The following is a 16745-nucleotide window of genomic DNA, read 5'->3' as shown; positions in this document are numbered from 1 at the left end:
CTAATAAGATATATACATAAAAATACATATTCTAATCAACCTTAACATATACATATTTATTACACAAACGTAAAACTAATAAGATTTATACATAAAATATATATTCAAATCAACCTTAGCATATACATATTTATTACACAAACTATTCCAGTTTGATGGGCTCTGACATCCCCTCCTTCATCATGTGGCTTACAAAACCACACAGGGCACAAATCCATACACAATGCCTGGCGATATTGAATTGTCTTAGAAATTGTGACAGAATCAGGACCCAAGTTTCTCTAGCCTTGGACTCCATCCCATTGGCTCCGGTACGACGCAATAAACTTTTCCCACTGGAAATGCGACCTGAAGAGTTTGGAATTATTGAACATGCAGTTATTCAGAAATATATCCATTTATGGGAAAGAGAGGAAACCATCAACTTTTGAGAATTGCAACAGGCACACCACAAAACCACAAAATCTCTTTGCCATCAACTCTACACTGAGTCATCAAAACAATGTTGTAGTATAAAGATAAAAGAGTAATCAATGTAAATCTCTCTGGATAAGGGTGCTATATAACAATCATTAAATATATAAATATTAAATATATCAAATGTACATATGACCTTTCTATATCTAATGTTGAACTTACTCTGAAGTTCTTCATCTTCTGCAAACATTGGATTATCCATGAGGTATTGTTGGGCCTCTGACCACGTGGTCTGAAAGCTTACATTGGTCATGTTATACAGAATGTTCTTCAGAGCCTGCACATTCCGTTTTCTCAACTGCTTTGCTTGTTCCTAAAACAAAAGCAAGTTTCCAGTTATTTATTTTATGCTACGGTTTTTAAATCAAGACTTGCAAATATTCCATGAGTTACTCTGACGAGGAGACATAAAAAGAAAAATGGAAACATCTGTATTATCCTATAATAGAACAAAATCAAATCCTCTTTGTACTCTCGGGGTTTTCAATTGTCCACTTTTTGTGCTCTTCTACTGTGTAAAACAGTAAGATCTTCCACAGATTGTAGTGGATGGCATTGGGCTGTCCTAAAAATTGCATGTATGTCTATGCGTTCGGCTGAATTGTAACCTGTATATGTGAAGTGTATGTAGCATTCGTCTGATTGTTCGGTAAAATTACTCCAGTTATTATGCGAGTGAAACTACCGAACAACCAGGAGTAAGTGTGCCTCCAATTACTGTTAGCAACAATGTTGCAAACGGTTAATTAGCGGTTTGTGTAGTGGGTTCTTTGTTCTCTGGGTGGCCGCCATTCGGGAGACGAACACGTGGCGGCGGCCATTTTAAACTCCCAAACAGCGATGTTTTGCCGTCGAATGTCTGGAACCCAAATCTGACACTCGGTTAGGCATACACCGCTGAGACCTCCACACTGCTGCCAATTCGTATACAAACTACCGAACGGCTACCCGTTCGGTAGACAGAACCACACGAACAAGGGTATTCATTCGAATCCTCTCCAGTCTCCATAGCCCAAGCCATTCGTGCAGTTTATTCCCTTTTTCTGTGACCGACCGCAGGGCCAAAACGCATGGAACCAATTTCGGCTGTTCCTTCCAGCGCGGTCGGTCTTTTTATTACTTCCACAAATTTCCCGAACCCCTGGTCTGATCTGGGTGATTTTTGGATATGTCACTCACCCAGATCAGGGCTACCAGGGGATGTAATATTTAAAGGTGTACCCCTATGTTTAGGGGTACATCCAGAAACCAAGGGAATTTGTGTCCTGTATAATGGGATTATGAGTCAGGCTAAGGGGAGGAGATGTGTGGGCGGCTACTCAGGTATGATTGGATACTGTACTAATGATTGTAAATCCCTCCCTTGCATGGGAGAATGCTTTATAAGGAAGTTGTGTGAATTAAAAGTCAGTTCTGCTCCTGATGCTGTGTGTCGTCCAGTCATTGGGATCTGTATGGGAATATCCGTGGATTACTTTGCTTGCTGGGATTATTATTCTATGGTATTTTATTGCTTGTTCCTGAGCCTTACTGGGATCTTTAGTGGAGTTAACCTGTGAAAGACCAGCAATCCGCTACACAGATGATCTTGCACATGAGCAAGGTGATGCCATAGGCAACTACCGTGAATTGCCCTTGAAGATGCCGTCTGCTATCAGTTATACCACACAACTACTGTTTAGAAATGGCAAGGCAACTAAAAATTCATATTTCAGTTTCACAGTGTTTTGTCTTTCCCTTGGACATACAAAGTGCAAAAGCAGCCCTTGCTTGTTATAATACGAGAATTTCTCTTAAACCAGAACACAAAACAATGTCATCAAACCGGTGGTTACCAACAATCTTTGGACCAAGATACACTTTAATAAGACAACATTATTTATTTAAAATGTATTTTTACTACTTTAATGTAGTGGTTCTGTTGGTTTAAGTGACCGTTTAAATTTCACATTAACATATTCCCTCTTTTGCAGATTTTACTACAGAAGCAGCAGATCCTACTTCAAACAAAATATTTTTAGGGAATATCGTGTTAAATATCTTAAAATGATTAACAGTTTAATACAATTAATATGTTTGGGATGCTTTACCAAGGCAAAAGAGGTGGTATTTTTAGGGAAAGGGCTAAATAAGTAGCAGTTACCATGGAAACCAACGCAGATACTTCAGGATCAGCATTGAAAATACAGCCTTTTCTAAAAAAAAAAAGGCAGTGTTTATATTGCTTGCTAGGTAACCCTCAGACCCTTCCTAGTGAACTGAGCCAATGAGTCTCTAAAAAAGATGCTGACTGGTGCAATTGTCCTACATGCATACTAGCCACCCAATGCTGCCCCATGAGAAAGCATTGAATTAGCCGAGATTATTTTCAATGATGATGATTATAGCCAGGGCTATAATTATCATTATAGGCAAAATAGTCCGGGGGACAAAATAGTAAGAGAAATAGTCTAGCGTTGGGAATACATGTTTGTATTTCAAAATGTCATTTTGTACTCTTTAATTCCTCATTACCTTCTCTTTTTTTGCTAAGAAGAAAAGCACATCATCATAAATCTCCTTGCGATCTCGTTCTGGAACAATGGACCACACTTCTTGTTCACCAAACATCTGCTCTGCTTTTCTGCAAAACAAAGGATTTTCCATTACATTTTTTACTGTTTACCATATTAAATGTAAAAAATACAGAATTAATGAATGAACCACTAAATCATTTAGCTATCATGTTAACTATCTGAAACATGGGACACACTCAAAATTATATCAGTCCCTTCCACACGACTCTGGGTCCCCCTAGGAGAGACTAATATTATATGTTATCTGAAACATGGGGCAATTCAGCTTCACTGTTCTAAATGATGCCACCCATCCCATGTGTTCCCTATTAAGGGTTAATAAGTATATAGGGGTGTATATAAAAAATACCCCTCTCTGTCTCATTAGAGATATCTTTGCCAGAAGCTCAAGGAAGCAGGCTGAAGGGTCAGTGTTAGGACCCGCTTAGGGGGGTCTGCCTTGACGTTGGCAGGCGGGCATTCCTTCCAATGGCCATTGGAGCAACTAAATGACCTCCATTTGTCTAAATATACATGGGGATTAAGGAGAGAGCGCAGGTAACTTTTTCTTTTCTTTGGTTTTTACTATATATTGGGGCTGATGTGTACTGTAGTCCTTGCTGCCGGCCCAGTAGTAATGGGAGTGAGCGCAGGACTTATCTTTTTGTATTTGTATTCACTGTTCTAAAGTTGGCATCCAAGCCAACCAATAAACACTTATAGCACCAAAACCACAATATTTTAATGGTTTTGGTAAATTAACGATGCCGCCTTTCATTCAATGTGAAACCAGCCATTTCTGATAAATTCCAGTGTTTACATTTGGCTGAAAATACATCACTAGATATATTTATTCTTAAAAGTTAGAGTGTTCTTTTACCTGTTCATCAAGATGTACATAGACCCTGGGAATAATCCCCCCTTCTCAGTAGCCATTCACATTAACTGCGTTCTCCAGTGCAATATAAATTTAACACCAAAACTGACTCCGTCTGACACGTTCGATTATCAAACTGGAGACTAAGGAGTTCCATTCACTCGTTAGGAGAATGCACCTACAGATTGGGTTGCACACATTATGGTCATAATACAGTGATCTGCTGCACATGAAGAAAGCACCTGTAACGAGTAGTTGAAGTCATCCTCTCATGCTGCTCCAGGAAGCGCTGAAGCTTCTCTTTTGCCTCCTTGGCCCTGAGCCTTGCTTCCTCTTTCTCCTCTTTTTCTCGTTGGGCTTTGTATGCATTGAAAGCTTGCTTCTTCTCACTCAGCTTTGGAAGTGCACTTGGAAGAAAAAGAGAGACACCAAAGATTTCAATGAAATAAGGATATCAAGGCACTGGAAAAAGTACAGCGACAAGCTACAAAAAGGAATGGAGCATTTTAGTTATGAAGAAAGGTTAAATAATGTTAATCTCTTCAGTTTGGAAAAACGGCGCCTCAAAGGGGATATGATAACATCATACAAATATATTTGGGGTCAATACAAACCACTATCTGGAAATCTATTCATAAACAGAGCTATACATAGGACACGAGGTCACACATTTAGGCTGGAAAAGAGGAGATTTAATCTAAGGCAAAGAAAAGTTGTTTTTTACAGTAAGAGCAATAAGGATATGGAATTTTCTGAGAGGTGTTTTTATCAGAGTCCATACAGATGTTTAAACAGCAATTGGATAAATACTTGCAAAAACATAACATACAGAGATACAATTTGTAATTAGTGGGGTAAATAGCTGCTTGATCCAAGGAGACAACTGACTGCTATTTTGGGGTCAAGAAGGAATTTTTTCCTAGTTAGTTGTAAAATTGGAAGCGCTCCAGGCAGGGTTTTTTGCATTTTTTTGGGATCAACAGCAAAAACATATGTGAGAAAGGCTGAACTTGATGGACGCAAGTCTCTTTTCAGCTATGTAACTATGTAATTATGTAAATCGGAAAAGGACAAAAATGACTTTGGCTAAGGAAAGTCTTGAGAGAGAAAGAGCTTAAAGGCAGAAAAACACAATTCTTCTGGTGAGGGGACAACAATTATAATAATAATAATAACAACAAAACATATATTATGTTATAACATTAACACACACATATACATTATATATATATATATATATATATATATATATATACACACATACAGTCAGAAAACGGATAAATATAATTGTTGCTGCTGGTTCGAGATAGCTAAGACAAAGCCTGCATGAAACACTCAAGTTCTCAAGATGCAATTTTCACAATATTTTCCTGGACATGCATCCATGCTACGTGTGCTGCCCTTCAGTATTTAGAATTTATATGATGCAGGACTTTTGATAAAAGGGACACAGTAGGCACCCAGACCACTTTACCTAATTGAAGTAGTCTGGGTGACCCTTTTGCACTTAGTGCTGTAATGTAAAACATTGCAGTTCCAGAGAAATTTCAATGTTTACCTTGCAGCTCTAAGTCTGCCCTCTGTGACTGTCTACCAGACAGCCACTAGGGGCACTTCCATAGTCCAAACTGACTTTTGGTCCGTTATCTGACACTGGACGTCCTCACGGACCTCCAGCGTCAGGTTTTCCCCATAGGAAAGCATTGAATAATGCTTTCCTATGGGGAGGTCTAATGCGCGTGAGGCCATTGCAACGCATATGCATAAGGTCTCCCCGCTGGCTGACGTAGGTGGGGAAGGAGTGTGTGCGCGGAGCCTGACCAAGCACCGAGGGACATCGGCGCTGGATTCAGGTTTTAACCCCTTCAGCGACATGGGATTGGGACAGGAGGGAGGGGGGCGCTGTAGGATTCTACATTGCCAGGAAAACAGCTTTGTTTTCCTGGCACTGGAGAATCCCTTTAATAACTTGACCAGCAATATTTAAATGTAATTACTACAGGGTATCTATTTTCCTTCGCTGCCCATCAATATGTGATATGTAATAAATAATACACCCAGGAAGCATGATGAATCTTGTATCACTGAGAGTCAGAAACCCCGTCTAGACATACAACAGATGAGAATCAGAAGTCCAAGTTTAATTGTTTCTACATGGTTAGTCTAGATAAAATTAGACAATATTTTAATGTACATTTAGATAATGCATTAAAAAATATTGGTTTTATATAGAAGTGTTTAATTCTGGTGTTTGCTGACAAATCATATCCCCAAACTCTCCTGTGACTTATGTCAGTTTATATAAAGCCCAGGTTCATTGTTTAATGAATTGGGCAATGTTTTAGTATTTTCTAAGCAACAGACCACATTTGCACGGTCAGCGGCTTGGCGCTCTCTCTTCTAGGAATAGAGAGAGGGGTTTTCCTATTGTATAGACACTGGCAACCAGGAACTAAAGTGTGTTTTGAAAGTGGTCTAAAGGTGTAAAATGGATGGACCAAAGGAATGTGCCAATGCAACACTTTCACACATATATGCAAATCGTTGCCACTATAGCCCATTCTCAGACATGAGACTGGACTCGGGGTACTCTAAGCAAAATTCATTTTGCTGTGATGTGTTGTTCTATGGTGCTTAGTAAAATCCTATAAGTACATCTTTTTCCATATATTTAAAAGTTGTTGTTTTTTTTTCTTCACTCCACATTCCGGTGTTTATGGAAGCAAGATAATTTACATTTAGAAACTGCATGTAGATAATCCTTACCTGTATCTTGGATCATTAATAATCATTTTCATTGCTTGCTCCCAGGATGCGTTGGATGGAACACCCTGCAAATCACATGTAGGAGTATAAGTAAAGTCAACTGTCAGACATTTTAATACAATATGAGTAATGTTCCTGTATAGATAATAACTGTCAAGGATGCAGCCTATTCACAAAATATCAGTCTGCACTGATGAACACCAATTCTGACTGATGTATTTGCAACACAACGCTATGCATGTATTCCATTTAAGTACTCGGTCAGTCATCTACCTTATCCTTGAGTAACTCTTTAAAGAACTGTTTTGCTTCTTCCTTTGTGCTCCAATTATAAATTCTCTTTTCCGGTTCTACCTTCCCACCATCATCTGTTTGGTTTGGATCACTGCGAAAATGACAAAATAAACACAACTCTAAAGTAATGGTAACACCAACCAAACCACAAGACCTTTAGACAAATAGAAAAATAGGACTCTGTCTACAATAATAACACGGATAAACTCATTAATATAACACTTGGTCCACCAAAAAAAAATGAAAGGATGAAGGGGGGGTGGGGGGGGGGAAAGGGGATTTTCATATCTCCTCCAGTTCAAGTAATGTTTAAATGCTACATAATGATAAAGGTCCAGGGAAGGACAACGTTCAATGAAATACATGTTACATATATATCTTACTAGTGCAGATTGAGACTGTCTGACATACAAGTGAGCAATACATAAAGTAAACATGTATATAGACTCTTAGCAAAGTTAACAATGCCTTTTTGGTGAAAAAGGCTTAATAAAGACTATTCAGAGAGTCAAAATGTTAAAAGGTCCACCATCTCTATTCATTATTCCTGATTAATATTTCTATGGTATTTCTTACTTGTACTCTTTAGCAATTGAGGGAACCCTTGCAGGCTACAACCATATCCTTTCAGCAGTGTGCATATTTCCTTAATAGTGTTGTTGCTTTTCTGTAAAATAGCAGTGTTTATATTGCACCATAAGGACACCTCTAGTGGCTGTCACTCAAACAGCCACTACAGGTGCTTTCTATTAGGGTCGTGCAATCTTTAGTGAGCATGAAGACAACAAATGCTGCCCAAAGGGATGCATCAGGATAATGCAACTCTATGAAGAGATGCAGAATGGCGCGTTGCACATGTGCAGTAGGCCTCCAGTGCTTCTCTACGGAGACGCATTGGATTGGTTGAGATCATAAGTAAAGAGGATTAGCCACAAGCGGTGTGGCAGTCAAAGCGAGATAGAAGGTGATATTTCATTTTTGCGGGCTGAGGGGTGTGAATTTAAATAGTCTTGTTTGTTTTTCTGATGTTAGGATGCTCCTTTATTGTGCACATTTATAGTTTCATATCGTCACCATTGCGGAATATACTACATAAAGCATGACTGGTTTACATCCTCAGACTTACCTATTAATTACATCTGTCTGATACATTACTGAATCAACTTGGGGAGCTTCTATTTCAGCCGTGTCAGTTGGTTCTGGTATACTGGGCTGCAAAACAGTGATCTCCTCCGTTGGTGTCATCTCTGCGTCCGAGGAAGCTGCAGTTGAAGGACTGGAGATAAGAGATGATTGGTTTTCACGTTCAGCACTGCTAAAAAAAAAGACAAAACAGATTTGAGGTCACAACGTCCTTATAATCTCATCTAAAAGTAATGTGTTAATTCAGTAGAGGCACATGTAAAGAAAATGTAAAAATATACAATAAAATAAGCATAGGGCATATAATTCAGTAAAGAATGTTTGCACCAATGCAAACTAAATTGTGAATCAATAGCAAATTAACAACAGAATTTGCTAAATTATATGCAGAAATAGCAAACATTTAGCTAAGAATTTAAATGCCATAAAATTAGCTTAATTTTTACATTATATTAAAAAACAATTTGACCAATAAGTTTAATGAACATTATAACAATTGTTGCCATTACATATTGATGGGTCACTCTAAACACCATTACAACTTTGAGTGATCTTCAAAACTGTGCATGCAGAAGCTGCAAACATTTCTTGGATTAAACTTTCCTCCTTCGCAAGAAATAGCTGTGCCATGAAAACAGTGAACTGGACTGTGTGTAATCTGACAGCAGTAACAGTTTACCTGCTATCAGTTAACAAAGCAGTTCCAATCATCCGGTGTGATGATTGGAACTGCTCCTGGGGGAAAAACTACTTGCACCATACACCCTTGCTGGACAGAGATTTATGAGATAAAAATAGACCAACATAAGACACTCTTGATTGAATAATTTCTTCTGCTAAGGGAGGGTTGTTAGGCAGCTTTGCTAAACTATGCATTTACAGGAAAACTTGATGGTATATTTTTTATTTTAGAATGTAATTATTTTAGATTGCAGATTTCATGCATTATCTATACAACTTCCTTAAAAGCAACACTGTCACCCCATCCCCCATACACAAAAATAAGTATTTCATAAAGATAGAATCTTTTCTAAATACTCATACTGACTATGTTACAATTTCGCTGAAATCACAACTCAGTCAAGAATATACTGAGACAAAGTAGGGACAGAGGACCGAGCAACAGCCGTCTAGAAGTGTCAATATCCCCCAGTGGTCACCAGTGACAGCTACAGGAAATTGGGTCTGCCTATAGAGGATCCCGCGGTCTCGCAGGATCCTCCATTGACCTCAATGCTGTAAACTCGTACATACGCGAGAGTACAGCAGTGAGGTTAGTTCCTGGCGGGTAGAAAGTGACGGAGCCTGCGAGGGACAGGTTCTGGTAAGTACTCACCTTCCCCCTCCCGAGTCAATGGACCACCATTGGTGGTCTTTGCAAATTCTGCAAAGTCCCCAGACAGTAACAATGCTGCTCTAAACTGTTCCATCAATAGTATATGTTCTGTTTTAAGAAATGGTTGTGCTGTGTACACTAATGTTACAGAAAATCAAAGATATAAAGTTTATATACATTAGCAGCATCCTTTACACAGAATGGATTCTTAGTATCATCTATTTATCTTCATTTCAGTCTTCCTATGTAATGATCCTTTATCTGTGACTTACCCAGCTTCTTCTTCTTGTTTTATCAAAACTGTAAAGAGAAAAAAAAAAGGCTAGCTCCAGAGTCCAGTGAATTAGCTGCGACAATTCAGACATTTCACATACCCTGTGGTTTGAATATGGTGCAAACCTGATAACAGACATTTAGCATATTATGTGCAAAAGTAGAGGATAAATATAATAATATAATAAACAGTGATTTTAATTTATTTTTTTATTTATACATTTTTTTTGTAAAATGCAGATAACAAAGCAACAGAGTACATCGGGTAATAAAGCACCAATATACGTCAAGTAACAAGCAACAATATGCGTCAAAGGCTTGAACGCCTACCCAGGGTGGGTGAGCAAGCTTGTAAAGGTTTAACACAGTAACATAAAGAGGTTATGACATCAGTTATCTGGTTAGAGTGAGTAGACAATTGTTAACATCAATGGTAAAAATGTCTAAAGGCATATCATGGCGTAGTCTATCTTCTTACTTGTCTAGGTTGTGTCTCATTTCTAGTGTGTGGACTCGTTGTTAGTCGATGTGAGCTAGTGGCCTTCAGTTTCAATTCTGATATGGCTGAGTATTTTTGGGTGCGTGTAGTGCAAGTAGTGTGTGGTGATGGGTATTGGAGTGGTCTGAGAATATGTGTGTTAATGTCTCAGGGTTTTGGAGCTTGGGAACGGAGGAATAGAGACCATGGTTTCCAAATCTTAGAGTATGTTTGGAAGTTTTTTGATTTTGCGTAGGTTATTTCTTCCATTTGTCTGGTATTTTCCACCCTCCCTATCCATTCTCTGACCGTGGGGATTCGTGTTTGCTTCCAGTATACGGGGATCAGCTGTGAAGCCGCCATAGTCAGAAAGGTGAATAGGCTCCGTTGCTCTTTCTTTAAGCCTGGGGGAGGTAGGAGAAAAATGTAGTGTTGGGAGAGCAGCGGGATTTTACTACCGATAATTGTTTGGGTGAGTATTCTCTTCCAAAATTTGGTTATCTCGGGGCATTGCCACCAGATATGAGAGTGGTGCGCTGCTTTTTGTTGGCATCTCCAACATTCATCCGCGTGAGTATTGTGTATCTTATGTATTTTTTCGGGTGTGTAGTGCCAGCGTGAGATTCGTTTAAAGTTACTTTCTTGTGCGCTAGTAGAGGTAGTTGCCTTATGGGCGACTTGAAATATAGTTTTCCAGTCTTGGGGAGAGAATTCTACATGCAGTTCGTCTGCCCATTTTACTGTCCATTCTGGGAGGTTCGGGTCCTGTATCTCCCCGACGAGTCTGTACATTGTGGAGAGTGTTTTTTTTTTAGTGGAGGGGTGGATTTTAATTTATTTTTTATTTGGGCAATGGCAATGGAGTGTCCCCCTACATCACTGAGCCATGATTTAGAATCAGGTGAGAAATTTTATTAGGCCTGCATGACCATTCTAAAGGTTTCCATAGTGACTAATACATAATCTGCAGTTTGCAAAGAACTGTTTTTTAGATATAAAATGTGGTAAAAACATGCAATTGGTAGCTCAGAATCAAAATTGTTGAAATAATAAATAAAATCTGAATCTATACAAAGCAACAGATAATGTTCAAAGGGGAAATTTAATTAAGCAAACTTTCTACGCACAGAGATGGTTATTATCAAAACAGTTAAACTTGGTGAATTGAAAGCTAAATTGTAAAATTCAGGCTAAAAGGTAACAGCTAAGCTGTTACTATAGTGGAGAAAGAGAATTCAGCTATGTTCACCTAAATTTTGCAATTCGGTATTTAATTCACAATTTGCTGTTTCCTGGGGAAAAAAAAGCCTACACTCTAATATATACCCATCTGTTGATTAGAGAATAAATTCAGTAAAGGTAAATAAATTAAATGGAAACACCCTGTTATTGCGATTTAATAGATGAACTGACACATCCCAGGATTTAAATATTATCAGAGTTATTCACTATAGTGATAATTCAAAGTGAATTTTAAAATCAAGGTAAAACTAGCAAAACTGAGAAAATTCTCCAAGTCATGTATGCTTCCAGTTTGGCTACTTTGGCCTTAAATTTAAACATCTCTTTGAATTTTTACTTATATTTGCATTGCTTACATTTAGCACATTTATTTTTGTGAAGTCTGTAAAATAAAGTTAAATGTAAAAGCAAATCTATATTGGTGCTGAACACCTTCATATTGGCTCCCTGACAAACACAGCTAAATATTTTGCACTTTTCTGGCACTGAACAAAGTGGCACTCCTCATTTGCATTTTGTGCCCTAGCTGCGCCTGGTCAGAACTGGATTGAGATGTCTCATAATAAATCTTAACAATACATTTTAACAGAAAATGAAACATCACAAAAATAAAAATAAAAAAAAGGTAAAACTAGATATAGCTGAATTTCCAGCGACATGATGGTTTTGCTTTAAGCAAAAATGAACAAAGATATAAGAACACTGAGAAAAGGTAAAATCTTAATGACTTGCCCTTTGACTCGTTCCTACATAGTTACATAGTTACATAGTTACATAGCTGAAAAGAGACAAGTTCAGCCTTCCTCACATACGGTATGTTTTTTGCTGTTGATCCAAAAGAAGGCAAAAAAAAAAACAGTTTGAAGCACTTCCAATTTTGCAACAAGCTAGGAAAAAAATCCTTCTTGACCCCAGAATGGCAGTCAGATTTATCCTTGGATTAAGCAGTTATTACCCTACCTATTCCTATTCAGGTCTCAAATAAGGGCTCACCTTGTCCATTACAGACACAATGATGGCCTGTGTCAAATCTGACTGGTTTCACCCATAAAGGGTGATTCAGAACCAAAAATCTGGCAGACTCTCACCCTAAGCAAATGCACTGAACCAAAACCATAGGGTATGAGAACACCCTTTAGTTAGTCCAATCTTAGGTCTCAAACAAGCTTTTGCTTATATGAAAGGCAAGTTATTAAAGGAACACTATAGTCACCTAAATTACTTTAGCTAAATAAAGCAGTTTTAGTGTATAGATCATTCCCCTGCAATTTCACTGCTCAATTCACTGTCATTTAGGAGTTAAATCACTTTGTTTCTGTTTATGCAGCCCTAGCCACACCTCCCCTGGCTATGATTGGCAGAGCCTGCATGAAAAAAAATGGTTTCACTTTCAAACAGATGTAATTTACCCTAAATAATTGTATCTCAATCTCTAAATTGAACTTTAATCACATTCAGGAGGCTCTTGCAGGGTCTAGCAAGCTATTAACATAGCAGGGGATAAGAAAATCTTAATTAAACAGAACTTGCAATAAAGAAAGCCTAAATAGGGCTCTCTTTACAGGAAGTGTTTGTAACGGATCACCTGGCACCCCGACTGGGTACCTCCGTTAATGGATGCTCCTAGCGCTTCCTGAGGACTCCAAGCACTCTAGCCGACACCACAATCACCGAATCAGAGAAGCATATGAATCCTCTCAAGCCTCTGAATGCTGTAGACAGTTGAATAGGAACCAAACAAATAGGTTTGCACTCCTAGCAGTCAAACTGGAACAGCATGCAATAAATCCTTCCCCCAATAATGAGACGACACTTCACTTTGAGGGTAAAACAGGAACTCTCGACTGGCTCATCCAGCCTGGCTTTTATTACACTTGTACACTTACAGGCCACACCCAGGGGGAGGCATAAAATAACCAATCACATACATGGTTCAGCCCACACATCCCCTCCCCTCAGATAACAGTAAACCCAATTATACGGTACACATTTTTAGCCAGGTTCTGGATGTACCCCAAAAACAGGGGGTACACCTTTAAATCATACTGCCGCTGGGGAGGGAGGACGCTGCTCTCCTCTCCCTGCCTTTCACACTGCCTTCCCGGCATATCACTCTGCTGCTGGGGGGCAGGAACAACTACCTTTCTCTGCTGGAGGGGAAAACCGACTGCCTCCCCTTCCAATACCTTGGCTTGCTGTTGGGAGACAGGACAGACGGTACCTATCCCCGGTGGTGAAGATGCCGAGACTACGGTCCCATCTACATTGTTGTGGGGCTTAACATCTCCCCTTCGTGGGCTAGGCTGCCGCTGGGGAGAGGGGATAACAGGCTCCTCTCCCTGAACCGTAGACTGCCGCTGGGGAGGAAGGACGCCACCTTCAGCTCTCTTTTTGTCCAAATCTGCTAGGCGCTGCAGGAGCTCTGCCGTTGATTTCCTTATGAACAGCACAATTTTCTCAGAGGGCTTGGGTCCAAAGAAAGCCATCCGTATGGCAATCTCTCTGTCCAACCGCTCCTGAGTGTAGCCAGGCGCCATGCTTGCTCTGCTGAAGTTGCTTCTTTTGTAGATAGGGGCGCTGTACGGGTACTAGCGTTGCCCTCACTTTGTAATCCAAACGACCTGTGTCTCCGAGCTGCTTTACCTCGCACTAGGACGCCATCCCACCGCTGCCACCAATGTAACGGATCGCCTGGCACCCCGACTGGGTACCTCCGTTAATGGATGCTCCTGGCGCTTCCTGAGGACTCCAAGCACTCTAGCCGACACCACAATCACCGAATCAGAGAAGCATATGAATCCTCTCAAGCCTCTGAATGCTGTAGACAGTTGAATAGGAACCATACAAATAGGTTTGCACTCCTAGCAGTCAAACTGGAACAGAATGCAATAAATCCTTCCCCCAATAATGAGACGACACTTCACTTTGAGGGTAAAACAGGAACTCTCGACTGGCTCATCCAGCCTGGCTTTTATTACACTTGTACACTTACAGGCCACACCCAGGGGGAGGCATAAAATAACCAATCACATACATGGTTCAGCCCACACATCCCCTCCCCTCAGATAACAGTAAACCCAATTATACGGTACACATTTTTAGCAAGGTTCTGGATGTACCCCAAAAACAGGGGATGCTGGATAGCCCTTATTCAGGGGGACAACATATCCAAAAATCAGTTCATTCGGATAAACGGTTCGGGAGATATGGGGTTCCAAAGATTTGACCGACCGCATGGGTAAAGTATCCGAAAACAGTTCCATGCATTTTGGCCCTGCGGTCGGTCACAGACAAGGGAATGAAAACAGACGAATTGCCTGTGTTATAGAGCCTGGAGAGGGTTTGAATGAATTCCCTTGTTTGTGGGTTCTTTCTACCGAACGGCGGGCAATTTGGTAGTTTCTATACGAATTTCTGGAAGTATGGAGGTCTCAGCGGTGTTTGCCTAGTCGAGTGTCCGATTTTAGTTCCAGACACTCGACGGCAAAACACCGCTGTTCGGGAGTTTAAGATGGCCGCCGCCACGTGTTCGTTTCCCGAATGGCGGCCACCCAGAGGACACAGAATACATTACATAGATTGCCAATTACCCGTTTGCAACATTGTTGCAACCGGTAATTGGAGGCACACTTATTCCTGGGTGGTCTGGTTGTTCGGTAGTTTCACTCAATATACTGAATGGAGTGATTCTACCGAACAATCAGAGGAATGCTGCATACATATCCCAGGTTAACTCAACATATAAATACATATGTAATATTAAAGGCAGTATACTGTAATATGCTCCACAGTCTTAAAGGGACAGTAGTCCCAAAATGTCCACAGATGATTTTAAAAGGGCCAGCAGCATCAATATAAAGTACAACATGCCCAAATATAGTTCTTTAAACGTACCAATTTTCCAGGGGCCATAGTCAGCCGGTAGGAGGCAGGCAGCCAGGCCCCTCCAATGTCCAGTGGCGAGGCGGGTTCCGCCACAGTGTTTATGGAAGGCTGTGCAAGTCACATGCAGGGAGGTGTGACTAGGGTTCATAAACAAAGGGATTTAACTCCTAAATGGCAGAGGATTGAGCAGTGAGGCTGCAGGGGCATGTTCTATACACCAAAACTGCTTCATTAAGCTAAAGTTGTTCAGATGACTATAGTGTCCCTTTAAGTTTTTACCCTTCAGTGTCTTCATTTCTTTGGTTTGTTTTTGCTTCAATGCATTTGCTTAAGGTCTCCCCAAGTTTAACCCCTTAAGGACACATGACGTGTGACATGTCATGATTCCCTTTTATTACAGAAGTTTGGTCCTTAAGGGGTTAAATAGTAATCCAGGCATGGACCCTGTGCTCATTGTGCCTAGACTAGATAGATATCAGATATACCTTACGGATGGTCTTGGGTTTCAGTACAAGTTTGCTGGCTTTTTGGATCTGGCCGCCTTCTGGGTGTAATCATTGTGATATGACTCAGATCCAAGTACTCGCTATAATGGCACACATGAGCCAAAGCTTCTTTGAGTCCTGAGTGGAGACTTACCGAAAGTAAATCTATGAAGTTTTTTCCACATTCACAGTGTTCTCACATTGGTTTGTTTTTGTTGCACTATTTAGATTACTTACCTTCCTGTACAAAAAAGAGTTACTTAACTCTTATTTAACGACAAGAGGGTCTCTTCAGTGCATCTCTGCTGCACACCTGGGAGACCATCATTAGTGACGATCTCCTGACCATTATGTGAGGCGAGGTGTGCGCACAGCAATTGCTGCTCTAGAACGGCAATGCTTCTCATGATAAGTATTGAATCCAGTGCTTCTCTATGAGAAACCTCACATCCACTTCAGCAACCTGAAGTGTTTCACATGCTTGGAGTGTTCTTTAAATGTAATAAATTATTTTTAGGCAATTGTTTGACCTACTGTTTACTACTACAATGAGGAAGCTGCTTAGAACAAGATCAGAATATGTTTCATTGTTTTCTTTCAAAGTCCTTTTTGAACACATATAATGCAGTTTCTCAAATTTATCAAGATGTGCCCGGGACCAAAATGTTGATAGATCATGCTTTCATAATTTTCTTTATCTCCTTCCATGTATACATGGGTTTCATGTAGTTTTGCATGATAAACAGGGTGCATTATTATTTTAAAATATGTATTTTAATAAAATGATTTTAGAGGAAAATATATAGACAGTTTTCTTTTTAAGATACATTATAGTCCCGAAGTTATTTGAGGCCTTAATCTGACTGTTATTCTGCCAATATATGTACATACCATTAAGACTTATAATTTAAGTTGTTCTCAAAATATAAATTTA

General features: G+C 39.8%; 1 protein-coding gene across 17 annotated transcripts in view; it reads right to left on the bottom strand.

The window, feature by feature from the left end:
- The window catches only part of LOC134567371 (pre-mRNA-processing factor 40 homolog B-like), a 94497-nt gene that overhangs the window by 42406 nt on the left and 35346 nt on the right, over positions 1-16745 (bottom strand). For 15 of the 17 annotated variants that reach the window (XM_063426025.1, XM_063426022.1, XM_063426023.1 and 12 more), the window contains 7 exons: positions 9721-9748; positions 8096-8284; positions 6949-7060; positions 6676-6740; positions 4152-4316; positions 2992-3100; positions 640-790 (listed from right to left, as the gene is read on the bottom strand). In XM_063426025.1, the coding sequence (XP_063282095.1) occupies positions 640-790; positions 2992-3100; positions 4152-4316; positions 6676-6740; positions 6949-7060; positions 8096-8284; positions 9721-9748 (819 nt within the window). The remainder of the gene's footprint in view (positions 1-639; positions 791-2991; positions 3101-4151; positions 4317-6675; positions 6741-6948; positions 7061-8095; positions 8285-9720; positions 9749-16745) is intronic. The other 2 variants (XM_063426024.1, XM_063426027.1) reach the window with 1 other exon arrangement.

This window comes from Pelobates fuscus, chromosome 1 (assembly GCF_036172605.1).
Source record: "Pelobates fuscus isolate aPelFus1 chromosome 1, aPelFus1.pri, whole genome shotgun sequence".
Classification (NCBI taxonomy): Eukaryota; Metazoa; Chordata; class Amphibia; order Anura; family Pelobatidae; genus Pelobates; species Pelobates fuscus.
Note: the sequence above shows the minus strand (reverse complement) of the source record. Positions and strands in the feature narration are given on the sequence as shown.